The sequence below is a fragment of the Marmota monax genome, unplaced genomic scaffold, assembly GCF_021218885.2.
Source record: "Marmota monax isolate L192 unplaced genomic scaffold, Marmota_monax_Labrador192_F-V1.1 WCK01_AAM20220418_F8-fsc00052, whole genome shotgun sequence".
NCBI lineage: Eukaryota > Metazoa > Chordata > Mammalia > Rodentia > Sciuridae > Marmota > Marmota monax.
The window spans coordinates 2,910,499-2,930,102 of record NW_026693473.1 but is presented as its reverse complement, the minus strand read 5'-3'; the positions used below and the strand labels follow the sequence as shown (position 1 = coordinate 2,930,102).

Here is a 19,604-nt window from a genome sequence, read left to right as displayed (position 1 = left end):
CAAGGTATCCTCATACTCTTTCTTATTTTTACTTTTTGGGAGGATACCAGAGATTGAACTCAGGGACCCTTGACCACTAAACCACATCCCCAGCCCTATTTTGTATTTTATTTAGAGACAGGGTCTCACTGGGTTGCTTAGCGCCTGGCAATTGCTGAGACTGGCTTTTAACTTTCAGTCCTCCTGCCTCAGCTTCCCAAGCCGCTGGGATTAAAGGTGTGCACCACCTTGCCTGGCTCCTCATACTCTTTTGTAGTCAACTCTGCCCTTCTCCAGAGTCAACTACTGTTTTTTGTTTTGGTTTTTACCACATATTAATGTTGTCTATTTATAACATCATATAATCATACAATACGTGCTTTATTGTGTAAACCTTTCACGTAACATATTTTGAGATCCATCCATATTGTTGTATGTGTCATAATTTGTTTTGTGTTGCTGAGAAATGGTCTATCTTATGAATATAATATGTTTTCCTTTCGTGTGATTGTACTGCACTTTCTTTTTTTTTTTTTAAAGAGAGAGAGAGGTAGAGAGACAATTTTAATATTTATTTTTTAGTTATTGGCAGGCACAACATCTTTGTTTGTATGTGGTGCTGAGGATCGAACCTGGGCCGCACACATGCCAGGCGAGCATGCTACCGCTTGAGCCACATCCCTAGCCCTGTACTGCACTTTCCTACTGATGGACACTTAGGCATTTTCATGCTTTGACTATTGTAAATTGTGCTACCGTGATCATTCTCACACTATTTGTGTAGACATATGTTTTCATTTTATCTTCAATAAATACTAGTTGAAGATTTGCTGGGCCATAGAGTACATATGTATTTATATTTTTAAAGAACTACCAGATCTTTTCCCAAAGTGATTGTCCCATTTTATATTCCCACCTTTATTATATAAAATTTCTAGTTGCTCCATATTTTCTTCCAGATTTGGTAGTGTCATCCTTTAAAGTTTTAGCCATTCTATGAGTTTATATTTCTAAATGATGTGGAAATTTTTTTTTCCTTGAGATTCTTGGCCATTTTGTGTATCTTCTTTTGGTAAAGTGTCTGTTCAAGTAATGATCCCATTTTTAAAATCAAGTTATTTATTTTTTTATTATCAAGTTGTAGGAATAATTTATATATTCCAAATGTTAATCAATTATCAAATATGTTTGGTAAAAAATTTGTCCCATATTGTGTCTTGTCTATTCATTTTCATAGCAATGGCTTTGAATTAACATACATTTTAAAATTTTGATGAAGTCTGTTACTTATGTTTTGGATTTCTGTGTTCTAAGAAACCTTTTTTTAATTTTTATTTTTTTTTTAGTTGTAGGTGAACCAATACCTTTATTTAATTTGCATGTTTTTTATGTGGTGCCGGGGATCGAACTCAGTGCCTCATGCATGCTAGGCAAGCGCTCTGCCCACTGAGCCACAACCCGTGCCCCACTATGAAACCTTTTCTTAGAGCTAAGTCATAAAGATACTCTCTTATGTCTTATTCCACAAATTTATGGTTCTAGCTTTCACAGTTAAGTGTCTGAACCTTATATAAATTCTTGTGTATGGTGTTCAGAGGTTTTTTGGTTGAGTTTTTTTTTTTTTTTCCTCATATGGATACCAATTATTATCGTACCATTTCTTGAAGAGACTTTCCTCATTCTATTATTTTGGTAACTTTAATGAAAATTAAAGATTAATAGGTCCGCATATGAACTTTCTATTCTGTTTCATGATCTTTTGTCAGTCCTTAAGCCAGTGTTAACATTGGCTTCGTTACTATAGTTTGTCTTGAAGTCAGGTAGTAAAGTCCTCCAACTTTGTTCTTTTCAAGGTTGCTTGGATTATTCCAGGTTCTTTACATTTCCACATAAATCATATGTTCAGCTTTTCAAATCCTATTTTTTAAAAAGTCCAGTTGGAATTTTGAATTAGCATTGGTATTATCTGTTGATTAGTTTGAGAATTGACGTCTTAACACTACTGAACTTTTAAATTTATGAATATAGTGTATCTCTTTACTATTTAGATCTTTACTTTGTTTTATAGTTTTCATTGGAAAAGTAGTACACCTTTCAAAATTTATTTTAAAATAGTTCAGATTTTTTATTATTTTAGATGAAATTATTTTAATTTCATTTTCCAACTGAATGCTAATATGTAAGTATATAATTGAATTTTATTAGCCTTCCAGTCTGTGAACTTGATAAGTTTATTTTATTAGTTCTGATACGTTTTTGTAGCTTTGTTACAATTTGCTACGTAAATAATCATGTCATTTACAAATAAAGACGTTTTACTTCTTTCTAATCTTTATACATTCATTCACTATTTAATAGAAGTAACAAGACTAGACCTTTTTCCATTGTTCTTAATATTTTTAAATATTTTTATTAGTGCATCAGAGTTATACATCATGGTGGGATTCATTTTTTGACATAATCATATGCATACAATATAATTTGCTCTACTTCAGTCCCTGCTATTTCCTTTCTCTCCCCTTCTCCCTCTCCCTGTTCCCTTTCCTCTACTGGTCTTCTTTCTATTTATTTATAGTTTTTTCTAAATGATGCTTTCTAGATATACTTAAAGTTGAAATTCACTGTGGTATATTCAGTATGTATATAGGATAATTTGGTCAATTTCATTCCGCTGTTCTTCCCCTTTTTCTCTCCCTCTATCTTCTTCCACTGATCTCCCTTCTATGTTCATGGTATTCCCCCTCCCTTTTTTCTTCCTTATTTTGCTCTATCAAACAGAACATTCAATCCTTATTTTTTTTGAATCTGGCTTATTTCACTAAACATGATGTTCTCTCATTTTCATCCATTTACCAGCTGTTGTAGATTTTTCATAAATGTCCTTTTTTAATTTGAGGACATATTCCCTTCTATTCCTATTTCACTGAGAATTGGTATTCAATTTTGTCAAATGCTTTTTCTACATGTATTGAAATGACCATATAGATTATTTTCTTTTATTCACTTAGTAATTCAATTTTTTAATATTAAGACAATGTTACATCATTGGAATAAACCTCACATGGTCATGAAACATTATCCTTTTCATCTATTATTGAATTTGATTTGCTAACATTTTCAAAACAATTTTTATCATATATTCATGTGAATTTTTCATATTTTATTTTCATTTATTGACCTTTCTCCCTTTGGACAGATCCAGAGACATATTTTATATATAGTAGTCTGTACATCTTTGAAATATACAATTTGACAAGTTTTAACCTGTATGTAACACACAAAGCCTTCACCACTATGAAAAAAATGAACATACTCATCATCTCCAAAAGTTTTGTTCTGCCCCCTTTTAATCTCACCCAACCCAGGCAACCTCTGATCTGTTTTCTGTCATTAAAGCTTTAATTTTTTAGAATTTTTCTTTCTTTATTTATTTTTGGCTTCTTTCACTCAGCATACGTATTTTGAGAGTCAGTCTATTCCATTTGAAAAATCATTCCATTGTATTGTTGAGTAACTTGTACATGCCATTTACTCATTGATGGACAGTTTTGAAGTGTTGTGTTTTTGGCTACTGCAAATAAAGGGTCTTTTTTTAATCTTTTAAGGCAATTCAGATAACAAGAAAGTAAATTTAGCCATTATTGCAATTACCATTTCTGACATTTTTCATTCTTGGGGATAAATCAGTAGTTGACAATCTTCTCAGTGAAGGATCAAATACTAAATGTTTTAAGCTTTGTGGAGAATACAGTCTTAGTTGCAGTTAAATTCTGCTGTTGCAGAGCAAGAGCAGAAGAGTAAGAGTAAACAAATGATTGTAGCTGTGTTCCATGAAATTGTATTTACTGAAACAAGTGTGGAAGGCCTCTAAAATTTGCCAAACCCTGCCTTCAAATTTCCATCTGGTCTGGTTCTGCCTAATGAACTCTCTTTGACTTTTATGTGTGGGTATGGGTGTGTTCTTATGTGTTTGTGTGAAAGTATGTTATGACTGGTTCTTATAACTCTTGTATGACTGAAGTCATCTTTATCTTGACCTTATTAAAGCTATTTTGCAAACTATAGAATTCTAATTGACAGGATTTTTTTTCTTTTCAATACTTTAAGGATATTAGTTTATTTATCTTCTTTCTTGCATTTTGTTTTTGACAAGAATTTTATTATCCTCCTTCTTCTCCCTCTTTTCCCCTGGCCGCTGTAGGATTTTATCACTGGTTTTGAGTACTTGAGTTGTGCTTTAGCATAGTTTTAGTCATACTTCCTGTTCTTGGGATTCATTGAGCCTTTTGAATCTTTGGGCTTGAAGTTTTAATCATTATGGCTGTGTCACTTCACAGGTTCTGCCTGGCTTCCCCCTTTTTGGAGCAGATAGCCTGGAAACTCGTTTATGGCATTAAGTTTGTAGGGTTCTAGCCTCTAAAGGATCACTGTTCCAGTATTTTAAAAGCTTTTGTTTCATTATTTCACCCTATATTGTTTTGGTTGTTTCAGTGGAAGCAAAAACCTTCTATTGGATTTTTAGCTATATCTTTTTACAAAAGAATTTTGAAGTTGTTTTTCTAGAAAGTATGATATATATTCTTAGCCTTTCAGCCTTAGAGCTAATACTCTGTACCTCTTCACTTAAAATGTAGAAACTTTTATCCTATCTTTAGTTTCTGTATATATTATATTAAAAGCTATAAGCCCCAGCACTCAAGTTTAACATTTAAATATTAAAAAAATATATTATCTATCTTTAATACTTATCCACATATTTATCATTTGCAATGCTTTTCCCTCTCTTATGCTGAATACTTTTTGGAGCCTCCTGTAGATCTCCTATCTGATATTCTGTGAACTACAGCCATTTGCTGGAGATAGTTTTTTTATGTCCATTTCATATAATTTTTCTTTGGCCTCTAGAATAGCCTACAATGTCCTTGCAGTCAGGGCTGTTAATAATAAAATTCTCGTAGATTTCTCTTATGTAAAAATGTGTTTATTTTGCATTTATTCTTGAATGATATTTGTTACTGAATAATTCTCTATTGACTGTTTTTCTCTCAGGACATTAAAGAATACCGCTATCTTCTGACCTACTTTTTCCCCCTCCAACAATTGATTATAGACATTCAAATTGTTGTTCCTCTGTATGGAAAGTATCATTTTTCCATTGATATTTTAAGACTTTTCTCTTTATTCTTGTCTGTGATGTACTTAGTTGTAGTTTTCTTTGTGATATTCTTGCTTTTTCTTGAGTTTGTTTCATGTAACCTTGTGTTTGGGAAAATTTTAGTGATTTCTTGAAATGTTTTTTTTTTCCTGATCATTTTGTCCTCCTTCTCTTCTGGCATTCTATTTACAGTTATGTTGAATCTGTTAATATTGTCCCACATGTCTCTAAGGTTGTGTTCATTTTTTTTAATATTAGATTTGATAATTTCTGTTGATCTGTCTTCAGGTTTACCAAGATTTCTTCTGCCATCTTTCTTCTACCATTAAATCTATCCATTGAATTTTTCATTTCAGGTATTCAGGTTTGGTTTGTTGTTGTTGTTCTAGAATTTCAAATTGTTTGTAAAGTTTCTTTGTCCAAACTAAAGATTTCAAATCTTTTCATTCAATATGAGCATATTAATTAAAAAAAAAAAAACATTTTTTACTTGTTGTTGGACCTTTATTTTATTTATTTGTATGTGGTGCTGAGAATCGAACCCAGTGCCTCAAAAACGCTAGGCAAGTACTCTACCACTGAGCTACAACCCCAGCCCCAATATGAATATATTAATTTATGCCCTAAGTATAGCTTCTTTAAAATCCTTATTTGATAACTACAAAGTCTACATTATTTTGTGTTTAGTCTCTGTTGATTGTTTTTTCTTGAGAATGAGTCACATTTTCCTTTTATTTGTTGTTGTTTTTTTTTTTTTTTTTTTTTTGATGAGTGATTTTATATAGAATCCTGGATATGTTTTGTTCTTAAGAGTCTATTCTGCTATTTATAAAATTCTGAAGATTTTTTATTATTTTTTTATCATCCAGCAACCTGGACTCATATTACAAGCTCTGACCTGTGATAAAAAGCCACTAAAAACTCAGTTTAGTTTTTTTGCCTTAGCTGACTGCTTTGAGTCAGTCCTGAAAATACACTGTTCATTGTTCAGTCAGAAATTTGAACTAAATTTGTACATAGAATTTAGAGCTCCTTCTTGCAAATAGTCTTTTTCTTCTGTCTAATTTCCCTGATGTGCCAAAAATATATTCTGGCAGTGTGTCTGCAACAATGTATTTCTTCTTATCCTTCAAGCCATAAATACCCCTGGCTATTCTATTAGAGTTTTACATGCCTTATGTAATACAAACTGGGAACTTCTGTGTTAAAGCCATAAAAAACCCTAAGCTCATTTCTTGCTATTTTTTAGTCATCAAATGAACGTTTGGAGTCAGGTATGCCATAAAAACTCTTATGGCTTAAAAATTTCACAATTCTGTGAAAAATTGCATAGAGTAATCCCCTTAGAGAGATATAAAGCTAAAGATGTAGCATATTTAGTTATATGCTTGTCATTGGGAAAACCTAACATTCTGGATTCATAAATTAAGCACAGGAGAATTTTATTGTATATGAAAAACAAAACCAAACCAAAAAGGAATGAAGGTTCTTCTTCCTTTCTTAAGAAGCATATGTTCCTTTTCCCTCTGTTTCCTTTTTGAGGTTTCCTTCTTCATGTTCGTTCTTCTCTAGGAGAGAGGCCTTGTTGCTTGGTGACATTAATCTACTCTTACACTGTTACTCACAAACCTAAAAATGTTCTTTCTACACAATAAACTTGAGATTTCTATCTTTGTAATTCAGGCTTCAGTCTTACATTCAGAAAACCAATAAACTGAAAGTTGGTGTGAAATATTTTATTTCTCTATCTTCAGGTAGAGAAACATTCTTTCAAAGATTACCTAGGCAGAGAAGTAGATGCTATTTTTAAAATATTGCCATGGTTGGAGAGTTTTTAGAAGACAAAAATGCTGGAGGTTAGCTGGGCATTAGTGTAAGTGTTTTTTATTGGAGAATCATTAACTTGTTGTCTTTCCACAATTTAGGCAGTCACTGAGGAGACTATTGCCTCTTTGCAGAAGAGAGTGGTAGAGCTAGAGAATGAAAAGGGAGCCTTACTCCTTAGTTCTATAGAGCTGGAGGAGCTGAAAGCTGAGAATGGTATGTATTAAATAAAAACCATAATTCTCTCTCCTTATCTCTCAAGTGCCTCTATTCTTACTACTATACATGTGTAACATGTAGATTTTCTGATTCTATGATAGTAAAGATTTTAGCACAGCTGATAGTTTTCAAAGTTAAAATTAATACACACTGAATAATTAGAGCATAGAGCCAGTGATTGTACAAAGTTTGCACTATGAGCCATAAATACTGTGGAATTTCTATATAATTTAAATTCATTTGGAAATAGTCAGGATATCTTCTAGGGTATATGAATGAACAGAACCTTAATAAGATAGTGAATTTTTAAATAGGGAAAATGAGGAAAGGAAGGACATTCTTAGTAATAAATTTGTGGAATAAGTTAACAATCATTATCAATAAAAGTTTAAAGGTATACTCCATTCTGATTTTTGCTCATGCCATACTTTGCTTAGAATCTGACCCCTTTCTTTATCTGGTTAACTTCAGTCTCAGCCTGAGCATTGTTTTTCAGCAATTTAGCCCTTTTCCTGGGTTAAATGTATTTTTATGCTTCCGTAATATCTTTGCATACTTTTAATGTTATATTAGAATTATCTATTTATATGCATGTCTTTTTATTACATTATAAGCTCTTCAAAGTATAAATTATGAGCTCTTTAAGGGAAGAGGCAATTCTTAAATTTTTAAAAAATCTTTTCTTTACCCAAAACTAGTAGAGTATCAGCAAACAGTGGCTGCTGAATAGTTTTCTTGGGTTGTACTGAACTTGTTAGCACTTTATTATATGGAACTTTATGTGAACAGTTAGTAAGAATGAAGACATATCATTTCTTCCACTTGACTGCTTCACAAGGACCTTATGGGATTAGTAGCATATAAATATTAATGCTTTGCTGATCTAATTTATCCTAGAATAACTGACTACTAAGCTTTATATTCTAGGAGTAAGAATGAATACCAAGTAAAGTTTGTAAAACTTATTAAACTCTAGAGTCAATATATTCAATATAGCCATTTTGTATTTTCCACTTAGCCCTAAACTGAAGATTATGCTCCCTGATTAACCTATTCCCACCATAAGCAAAGAAAGCCACATGTTCAGCTCACTTATTTAACCCACTCAAAGTACTTCTTTGAGACCTTAATCATGATGCTTATTTTACAGTTTTGCTAACAGTCCCTACCCTGTTCATGTGGCTTCCACATGGTTTGGAGGTATGGTGTGAGTTCCATTCTCTTTCCTGAAGGGATCATTAGCCTTAAGGCATTGGGTAGTGGCTTTTGTGTCTGCTCTCATAGGTTATCTTTGCTTTATGTGTCATGTTATATTCAATTCACTTTTGTACTGCCAATTCTATCATTGTACCCCCACTCAAATAAAATTGTAAAGTGTCTGAATATACTGTAGGTTCATTTGCTTCATAAATATTCTTGCCTTCATTCATATAGCCAATGTCTGTGGTACCTTTCCTGTGTGCCAGGAACTATTCTAGTTGCTAAGGATATACCTGTGATCATATTAAAGGAGGAGACAGGTTGGAAATGTGTTTGAGACCATTTCAGAGAGTAATAAGTATTAGAATAAAAATTATACAGGACACTGCAAGCATCCCTGGGACAAGGCAGAATTAGAGAGATCAGGGTCAGCCTTTCTGGGGACTTGAAACCTGAACAATTAAAGGAGTCAGCCATGCAAAGAGCTAAGCAAAGAACATTTTGAGCAGAAAAGAAAGAGCTGTGCAAATGTCCTGAGGTGTGGATGAACTTGACATTTTGCAGACAGAAAGAAGGCCAGTGTTTTTGAAGTATAGTGAACAGAAAAGGGGCAGTAGTACAAGAGAAGATTGGAGAATAAGCGGAGTCAAAGGATGAGCACCCAAATGTTAAAACATTTGGATGTTGTGTAAAAAGTATGCTTATTATTAATAAGTTATTAATATCACTGCACAATATTTTTCTTTTCCAAGGTATTACTACTTTTGTTAAGATGTACACATTGCTAGTACCTATATTCTGATCCCAGCTCTCTGTAAACTAGCCATTTAACCTCTTCACATCATGTTATTTCTTTGTTTCCTCATTTGACTGTTCAGGAGATTGGATAGCTTCCATTTAGTGCAAAAATTTAAAGTCTTGATGAATGTATAAAAAAGAATACTGAGGACATTATAATTAATACAAAACATATATTTGAACACAATAGAATTATGGATAAATTAAGGCAAATGTATTGCCTCAGAGCTCCAGATTATGCTATAGAAATAACTGCTTCATCTCCCATGCCCTGGTGCCCTCCTTCTTTTAAGCCTTCCACTACTTAGTATGCTTCGTGCAGGCTCATTATCATCACCTAGCTCTATTCTCTGTTTTATCTCATTCTTTTGCTTCTTCTTTATTTTAATAAAGCAAGTTATTCATCTCCCCAGAACTATTTTATTTTTCTTCATAATCTATTTCATGCATCTCAAATGTGATTGTGTCTCTGTTTTCTCAAACACTCCATATATTTTCTAAAGATTTTATTTTGTGACTTGCAGAAAAACTGTCTTCTCAGATTACTCTTCTGAAGACTCAGAATAAAACTGAGGAGGCAGACAGTGAAGTCCGTGAGGTAAGTGGTGCATTCTTAGTATAACCAGAATAAGAACTAAGTTAAGAGGAGATAGCTTCAAATCTTTGTAGTGTCAACAGAGAATTACATGGGGTGAGGTCTGTTTCAGAGATTCACAATGGTTAGAATTTCTCATGTACTCATGTACATGAGAAGATTTGGAATTCTTTGTCCTAAAGCAATACAACTATAGTAGCCATTGCTTTTTCTTTGTCAATCTCAGAAAAGTTTCTCAGTGGAGATTAAATAAAATCTCTTAGGTTCCCCATCCTTCCCCCAGTTGGCAGGGCACCTTTGGAAAATGGAGCTTTTTATAACCTGAAAGTTATTATAAGAAATATATGACTGCTTAATATCATTCTGTTGATTTAGAGAAACTTTTCCCCTGTGCTAAATAATTGCGTTCAGTTTTGATCTCTAGAAATTTAAGTCTGATATAGGTAATGAAGAAAGTAAAAAATAAATTTTAAATTATTAAAATAGTTTTCATGAAAAAATGATGATATAACTTTTCTTAAATTAATGAATAATTCAGAAGATTGAATCTCTTTTTCTTACTCAGTAACTGAGAATGATGTCAAGATGATAGTTAATGTTCATTGAGTACTTACTGTTTGCCAGCTACTGTTAGTAAAAGTGGCAGAGCTAAGATGTAAACCCAGCCAGTTGGGCTGCAGAGCTTGTTGGCCATTGCATTATTCAACAGTTACGTGCTTTATTTTTTTATGTTTATTTTCCCATCAAGTTGGCATACTTTTCCTTAAGGGAAAAATGTTGTTATTGGCAGAGGTGGAGATTTTATTGTGTGCCCTGCACCGAAGTCCTTTTAATAAAATGCTGATTAAATCTGTCTTGAGATTCACTCATTTTTCTTTCTCAACAAAATAATTTTAGAAATAATATTTATGGGTTGAAAAGCCTAACACAGTAATGTTTATATAATTTGGTTATTTGCCCAATAAGTCCATAATTTCATGCCCAAGTGCCAGCAGAGCTGATTTTTGATGATTTGATTCTGGCAGTTTATCTGAATCTATTTGTTTAAAAATCTACCTGTCAGTTAATAGGAATTTTATCTAATATTTCATTTTCCTTATTTCAGTGACTAATTAAGGAAAAGGAATCCCATAACTTCCTCTTGTGATATGGGATGAAATGAAGATTTAACTTATTTCTGTTTCCCTTTTTATTTTTAAGCAGTTCATGAGTAAACTAATAAGGAGTTTTAATCTAAAGAAAAAAGTTTTCCAAAAAAGTAATATCCAGAAAGTGAATTCCAAGTTTCCTTAGGTCTTATGACTAGATCTCAACCTCAGTATGGGATTGACAGAATTCCCCTTTTCATTCAATTGGAGATACAAACTGGTTTATAAAAAATTTAGCAGTTTTATGGTACAAAGGTGGTTGGGATCAAAAAGTTTTAGGCTTTGAAAAATGCACCAAATATCACTTTTTACTTATGCTATTTTAAAAAATATTGTAAAACATTTGATTAAGGCCTGTTCTTTCCTAATCTTTCTTTTTTTGTTTTGTTTTATTTTTAATAGATCAGCATGGTTGATATTACCATATCAAAGAAGAGCAGCGCTTCTACCGAGGAAAGTGGACAAGATGTTCTAGAGAACACATTTTCTCAGAACCATAAAGAATTATCAGTTTTATTGTTGGAAATGAAAGAAGCTCAAGAGGAAATTGCATTTCTTAAATCTCAGCTCCAGGGCAAAAGGGCTGAGGGGGACCCTGAGATCCCTGACCAGAAAGAAGTGCAACAGATGGAGGGTGAGGGAGTACCTCCAGTTAGAATGCAAGTATGTCTTGAAAATACAGCACAAAATTTTCCCTTAGTGCCAGATGAAGAGAGCAGTGTTCCAGTAGTTGAAAAAGAAGAAGAGGCGAGCACTGAACTTCAAAATACAACATCTGAGGAAATATCTTTAAATGACACTGGAATAGAAATTAAATCATCAGAGCAGGGTGATGCTGATAAATCCCCTTCTGCTGTGTCAGATGTGGGTCAGTGTCACCACGATGAGATAGAAAGGCTAAAAAGTCAAATTTTGGAGATTGAGACAAGCTTTCATAAAGCAGAAGAAATATACGAGAAAAATTTAGATGAGAAAGCTCAGGAAATCAGCAGCCTAACCCAACTGATTGAGGAGTTTAAAAAGAATGCTGAAGACACCAGCAGTGCACTCACTGCTTTGTCTGAAGAAAGAGACCAACTTCTTACTCAGGTGAAGGAGCTTAATGTCTTAGCAGAGCTGAGGGCTCAGGTGAAACAACTGGAAACCAACCTTGCAGAAGCAGAAAAACAAAGACGACTTGACTATGAAAGTCAGACAACTCAGCACAACCTGTTCACTGAACAGATCCACAGTCTTAACATAGAAGCCAAATCCAAAGATGTGAAAATTGAAGCTTTACAGAAAGAACTGGATGATGTGCAGCTTCAGTTTTCTGAGCAGAGTACACTGATGAAAAGCTTGCAAAGTCAGCTGCAGAAGAAGGAAAGTGAGGTGCTTGAGGGGGCAGAACGTGTGAGGGGCATCTCCAGTAAGATGGAAGAACTGTCACAGGCTCTGTCACAAAAGGAACTTGAAATAGCAAAAATGGATCAACTCTTACTGGAGAAAAAGAGAGACGTGGAAACCCTCCAGCAAACCATTGAAGAGAAGGATCAGCAAGTGACAGAAATCAGCTTCAGCATGACAGAGAAAATGGTTCAGCTGAATGAAGAGAAGTTTTCTCTTGGAGTTGAAATTAAGACTCTCAAAGAACAGCTGAATTTATTATCCAGAGCTGAAGAAGCAAAAAAAGAACAAGTTGAAGAAGATAATGAAGTTATTTCTGGCCTTAAACATAATTATGATGAGTCAAGCCCAGCAGGGCTAATAAATAAAGAAGAACTACAGCATGAATTAGACCGCCTAAAGAAGGAAAGTGAGCAGAGGAAGAGAAAGCTACAGGCAGCTCTTATTAACAGAAAGGAACTTCTACAAAGAGTCAGTACATTAGAAGAGGAATTGGCCAAAGTGAGAGATGAATCTAGGAAAGAGATTCCACTCAGTGAGAGTGAGAGAAGGGAAATGGAAGAAGACAAGGAGAACAAAGAAGACTCAGAAAAATGTGTGACTTCTAAATGCCAAGAAATAGAAATTTATTTGAAACAGACAATTTCTGAAAAAGAAATGGAACTACAGCATGTAAGGAAGGATTTGGAAGAAAAGATGGCAGCAGAAGCACAATTACAGGCTGTAGTCCAACAGATGAATCTAAACTTGCAAGATAAAGCAAACCAAATAGATTTGCTCCAAGCAGAAATTATTGAAAATCAAGCAGTTATCCAGAAGTTAACCACAGGGGCCAAGGATGCAGGTGATGGAGGCTGTACCACACCTGTAAAAGGAACAGTGGTGAGCAGTCCACCTGCCGCAGGTAGTGGAGAACATTGGAAACCTGAACTGGAAGAAAAGATACTGGAACTTGAAAAAGAAAAGGAGCAACTTCAAAAGAAGCTTCAGGAAGTCTTAACCTCACGTAAGGCAATTCTTAAAAAGGCACAGGAGAAGGAAAGACAACATAGGGAGGAGCTAAAGCAACAGAAAGATGACTATAATCACTTGCAAGAACAGTTTGATATGCAAAGCAAGGAAAATGAGGACATTGAAGACCAGCTAAGGCAGCTCCAAATTCAACTAAGGGAGTCCATAGACAGAAAACTTCCAGGCACTGACCAGCAGGAACTGCACTATCCTACTCAAGGTTTATTCAAAGCCACAGAACAGCATCCCACTCAAGCTACTTTAGAGTCTGACTTGTGCCCACACTTAGTTTCTCAACACGGAGATGCAAATACTCTACAGGGCCATACTTCTATTGCCCAAATTAAGGCTTATCTGAAAGAAATAGAAGCTGAGAAAGAAGAGTTAAAATTGAAAGTAAGTTCTACAACAAGTGAGCTTACTAAAAAGTCAGAAGAAGTATTTCAGTTAAAAGAGCAAATAAACAAACAGGGTTTCGAAATCCGGAGTCTGAAGGAAGTATCCCATGAAACTGAAGCCCACACAGAAACCCTGAGGCAGAAATTGGAAAGCAGTCAACTAGAAATTGCTGGCCTAGAACACCTGAGAGCATTACAGCCCAAACTAGATGAACTCCAAAATCTCATTAGCCAAAAGGAAGAAGAGGTTAGCCACCTCTCTGGACAGCTGAGCGAGAAAGAAAAAAACCTTACTAAAGTACAGACAGAAATGATAGAACAGGAGGACTTAATTAAGGCTCTGCATACACAGTTGGAAATGCAAGCCAAAGAGCATGAAGGGAGGTTAAAGCAGTTACAGGTGGAAATTTGTGAAATGAAGCAGAAATCAGAAGACTTTGTAGAAGAAAATAAAACAAAGCAACTAATACAAAGGAAACTGCAAGCTGCACTTATTTCCCGAAAAGAAGCACTCAAAGAAAACAGAAGTCTCCAAGAAGAGTTGTCTTTGGCCAGAGATACCATCGAACGCCTCACCAAGTCTCTGGCAGATGTGGAAAGCCAACTTTCTGCTCAAAATAAAGAAAAAGATACACTCTTAGGAAAGTTAGCTCTTCTTCAGGAAGAAAGAGACAGACTCATTACAGAAATGGATAGATCCTTACTAGAAAATCAAAATCTCAGTGGCTCTTGTGAAAGTCTGAAACTAGCTCTAGAGGGTCTTACTGAAGAGAAGGAAAACTTAGCGAAGGAAATTGAATCTCTAAAGTGCTCTAAGATTGCAGAAAGCACAGAATGGCAAGAGAAACACAAAGAATTACAGAAAGAGTATGAGATTCTTCTGCAGTCCTATGAGAATGTTAGTAATGAAGCAGAAAGGATTCAGCATGTAGTAGAAACCGTGAGGCACGAAAAGCAAGAACTGTATGGCAAATTGAGAAGCTTAGAAGCCAATAAGAAAGAGACAGAAAAGCAGTTGCAAGAAGCTGAACAAGAAATGGAGGGAATGAAGGAAAAAATGAGAAAGTTTGCTAAATCTAAACAACTGAAAATCATAGAGCTAGAAGAAGAGAATGACCGGCTTCGAGCAGAAGCGCACCCTGCAGGAGATACAGCAAAAGAATGCATGGAAGCACTTCTTGCTTCTAATTCCAACATGAAGGAGGAACTAGAAAGGGTCAAAACAGAGTATAATACCCTTTCAAAGGAGTTTGAGGCTTTAATGGCTGAGAAAGACAGTTTAAGTGTAGAGGTTCAAGATTTAAAACATCAGGTAGAAGATAATGTATCTAAACAAGCTAGCCTTGAGGCCACTGAGAAACCGGAAAACCAACAGGATATCACTGAAGGGCCAACACAGCCTGTACCAGGTGAGGATCAAGGGCAAGACTCTCCAAGTATGAGCACAGAGCCTGAAGGCGCCGAAGCTGTTCTATCAGAGAACAGTGCCAAACCGGACATTGGTGAGAATTTTAGTTCCCATGATGAGATTAATAACTATCTACAGCAACTTGATCAGTTTAAAGAAAGAATTGCTGAATTAGAGGAAGAAAAACAGAAAGGCAAAGAACTTAGTCAGTCTCTGGAAGATGAGAAAAATGCCTTACTGAGTCAAATATCAGCAAAGGATAGCGAACTAAAACTGCTTCAGGAAGAAGTAACCAAAATAAACCTGTTAAACCAGCAAATCCAAGAAGACCTCTCCAGAGTTACCAAACTAAAGGAGACAGCAGAAGAAGAGAAAGATGACTTAGAAGAGAGGCTCATGAATCAATTGGCAGAACTTAATGGAAGCATTGGGAATTACTATCAGGATGTTACAGATGCCCAAATAAAAAATGAGCAACTGGAATCTGAAATGCAGAACCTTAAAAGGTGTGTGAGTGAATTGGAAGAGGAAAAACAACAGTTGGTCAAGGAGAAAACGAAGGTAGAATCAGAAATACGAAAGGAATATTTAGAGAAAATACAAAGTGCTCAGAAAGGACCTAGCAATAAAAGCCATGCAAAGGAACTTCAGGAGCTGTTGAAAGGAAAACAACAAGAACTAAAGCAGCTGCAGAAAGACTGCATCCGATATCAAGAGAAGATTAGTGCTCTGGAGAGAACTGTTAAGGCTCTAGAATTTGTTCAGACTGAATCTCAAAAGGATTTGGAAATAACCAAAGAAAATTTGGCACAAGCAGTTGAACACCGCCAAAAGGCACAAGCAGAATTAGCTAGCTTCAAAGTGCTGCTGGATGACACGCAAAGTGAAGCAGCAAGAGTCCTAGCAGACAATCTCAAGCTGAAAAAAGAACTTCAGTCAAATAAGGAATCAGTGAAAAGCCAAATGAAACAAAAGGATGAAGATCTTGAGCGAAGACTGGAGCAGGCCGAAGAGAAACACCTGAAAGAGAAGAAGAATATGCAAGAGAAACTGGATAATTTACATAGAGAAAAAGTTCACTTGGAAGAGACTCTTGGAGAGATTCAGATGACTTTGAACAAGAAAGACAAGGAACTGAAGCAACTGCAGGAGAACTTGGACAGTACTGTGGCCCAGCTCGCAGCCTTCACTAAGAGTATGTCTTCCCTCCAGGATGATCGGGACAGGGTGATAGATGAAGCCAAGAAATGGGAGAGGAAGTTTGTTGATGCCATTCAAACCAAAGAAGAAGAAATTAGACTCAAAGAGGAAAACTGCAGTGTTCTAAGAGACCAGCTCAGACAGATGTCCATCCATATGGAGGAATTGAAGATCAACATTTCCAGGTAAATGCTTAATAATTTTTTTTTTCTTTCTGAGGTAATTGAGGGCAAAGAAAGTCTCTAGATTATTCCTATTCCCTTTAGGATTATGGAATTACTTGTTAAATTCCCTTTGAAGGTACATTCTCTCTCACTTCTGACTTTTGTATGTTTGTAGGAGCTTCTTACTACAACATGAAAACATTCATCTTCCTCTCTAATGAGAGGTCTCTTGGGTTTCTCATTCTTTTTATTTCCATTTCTGGATTTCTTGACTACCAAAGTACCCTTCTCTGGATTTGTACCACAGTTGACTCCCAAATTATTTTCTTTTCTCTTCCTCATAGTCCACATCAATTTATTTGGCTATTAGAATTAATTTCCTCAACCTCCAAATTTATGATATCATTTTTCAGGCTCAAGAAATAACAATGTTCCCCACCATTTGTACTCTTCTACTTCTAATAGGATCCTTCTGTTTTCCACCTCTTATACCAAAATTATTCATTAAAAAGACCGAACATTAACTTGTCTGGAGCAAAATAGAAAAAAAAAATACAGGGAGAAAATGTTACTTTTCTCAGTGTCCAAAACCATATCACTAAAAGAAGCAATATATTTTGGAGTTTATGATTTAAATCTGTGAATCCTTAGGTTGATAATATGTTTACTACATTGAACAGACAAGCATACAGATAATATCTCATTAAAAAGTTTAACACTGTCATTTATGAATATGGATTCATTTGTAGATTTGTTGAGTACAAGTTGCATTACAGTATTTATTCCTTAGGTACAATATTTCTTGAACTCTTTAGTTAATGACCGCCCCCCTCTTTTTTTTTTAAGGCTTGAACATGACAAGCAGATTTGGGAATCCAAGGCCCAGACAGAGGTTCAGCATCAACAGAAGGTCTGTGAGGCTCTACAGGGGGAAAACAAAGAACTTTTGTCACAGCTTGAAGAGACTCGGCACCTATACTACAATTCTCAGAATGAATTAACTAAGTTGGAATCAGAACTTAAGATTTTCAGAGACCAGTCAACTGATTTAAATAACTCTTTAGAAAAATGTAAGGAACATAAAGAAACTCTGGAAGGGATCATAAAACAACAAGAAGCTGATATCCAAAATTGTAAGTTCAAGTATGAACAAGTAGAAACTGATCTCCAGGCCTCTCAAGAACTGACCAGCAGGCTGCATGAAGAAATAAATATGAAGGATCAGAAGATTGAAAGCCTGCTTTCTGGCAAGGAAGAGGCAGTCCAAATAGCTATTGCTGAATTGCATCAGCAGCATGATAAAGAAATTAAAGAACTGGAAAACCTGCTGTCCCAAGAGGAAGAGGAGAATATCGTCTTAGAAGAAGAAAACAAAAAAGCTGTTGACAAAACCAATCAGCTTATGGAAACATTGAAAACCATCAAAAAGGAAAACACTCAGCAGAAAGCTCAATTGGATTCCTTTGTTAAATCCATGTCTTCACTTCAGAATGACCGAGACCGCATAGTAAGTGACTATCAACAGCTGGAAGAGCGACATCTCTCTATAATCTTGGAAAAAGACCAACTCATCCAGGAAGCTGCTGCTGAGAATAATAAGCTTAAGGAAGAAATTCGAGGCTTAAGAAGTCATATGGATGATCTCAATTCTGAGAATGCCAAGCTGGATGCAGAACTGATCCAGTATAGGGAAGACCTGAACCAGGTGATATCAATAAAAGACTCTCAGCAAAAGCAACTCCTTGAAGTTCAACATCAGCAAAATAAGGAGCTGAAAAATGAGTGTGCTAAGTTAGAAGAAAAGCTAAAGGAGTCCGAGAAAACAAAGGAGGGTCTGCAGAGGTCCTCTGCTGCCCTCCAAGAGGAGAAACAAAGTTTATATAAAGAGATTGAAAGCTTGAAAGTATCCATATCCCAACTAAATAGGCAAGTGACAACCTTGCAAGAAGAAGGTACTTTAGGTATGTACCACACCCAATTAAAAGTAAAAGAGGAGGAGGTTCAGAGGTTAAGTGCAATACTTTCCTCCTCTCAGAAGAGAATTACAGAATTGGAAGAGGAATTGGTTCGTGTTCAAAAGGAAGCTACCAGGAAGGTAGGCGAAATTGAAGATAAACTGAAAAAGGAATTAAAGCACCTTCATCATGATGCGGGGATAATGCGAAATGAAACTGAAACAGCAGAAGAGAGGGTGGCGGAGTTAGCAAGAGATCTGATGGAGATGGAACAGAAATTACTCGTGGTCACCAAAGAAAATAAAGATCTCACAGCACAAATTCAGTCTTTTGGAAGGTCTATGAATTCCTTGCAAGATAGTAGAGATCATGCCAACGAGGAGCTTGATGAACTGAAAAGGAAATATGATGCCAGCCGGAAGGAGGTGGCCCAACTAAGAGAGCAAATGGGCCTCCTACACAGAGAGAGCGATGCGCTTCTTTCTCAAACAGGCTTTCACTTGAACAGCACTGAAGAGAACGGCTTGTCTCGCCTTGAGAAACTTAACCAACAGCTCATATCCAAAGATGAACAACTGATTCAATTATCCTCACAACTAGAAGATTCTTACAACCAGGTGCAGTCCTTTTCCAAGACTATGGCCAGTCTACAGAATGAGAGAGATCACCTGTGGAATGAGCTGGAGAAATTCCGAAAGTCAGAGGATGGGAAGCAGAAGTCTGCAGCCCATCCTGTCTCCAGCCCCGCTGAAGTACAAAGTTTGAAAAAAGCAATGTCTTCACTCCAAAATGACAGAGACCGACTAGTGAGTATCTAGTTCCCTCTTTCAGATCTGAGAGTTTCTGAACCTTTCTTTAAATTGATTTTTATTTCTTTTTTTTTTTTAAATTTTCTTGATTGTTGATGGATCTTTTTATTTATTTATTTATTTATATACAGTGCTGAGAATCAAACCCAGTGCCTCATACCTGCTAGGCAAGTACCCTACCACTGAGCCACAACCCCAGGCCCTATTTTTCTTTCTATAGGAAAGGATAAACATATATGTATTATCTAGACACTCAAAGACAGTGTTATATGTTCCACATGTTCTGTTTGGTCTTAGAGAAATGCAAAAATATTATACTATTTCCATTGCCTTTTTAAAAAAAATCAAAATTTTT

At 35.4% G+C, this 19,604-nt stretch overlaps 1 protein-coding gene across 9 annotated transcripts in view; it reads left to right on the top strand.

Annotated features, from left to right (window-relative positions):
- Positions 1–19,604, top strand: part of Golgb1 (golgin B1) — a 68,739-nt gene that overhangs the window by 30,380 nt on the left and 18,755 nt on the right. For all 9 annotated transcript variants that reach the window (XM_046457800.2, XM_058583490.1, XM_058583489.1 and 6 more), the window contains 4 exons: positions 7,060–7,174; positions 9,700–9,773; positions 11,321–16,506; positions 17,332–19,246. In XM_046457800.2, the coding sequence (XP_046313756.1) occupies positions 7,060–7,174; positions 9,700–9,773; positions 11,321–16,506; positions 17,332–19,246 (7,290 nt within the window). The remainder of the gene's footprint in view (positions 1–7,059; positions 7,175–9,699; positions 9,774–11,320; positions 16,507–17,331; positions 19,247–19,604) is intronic.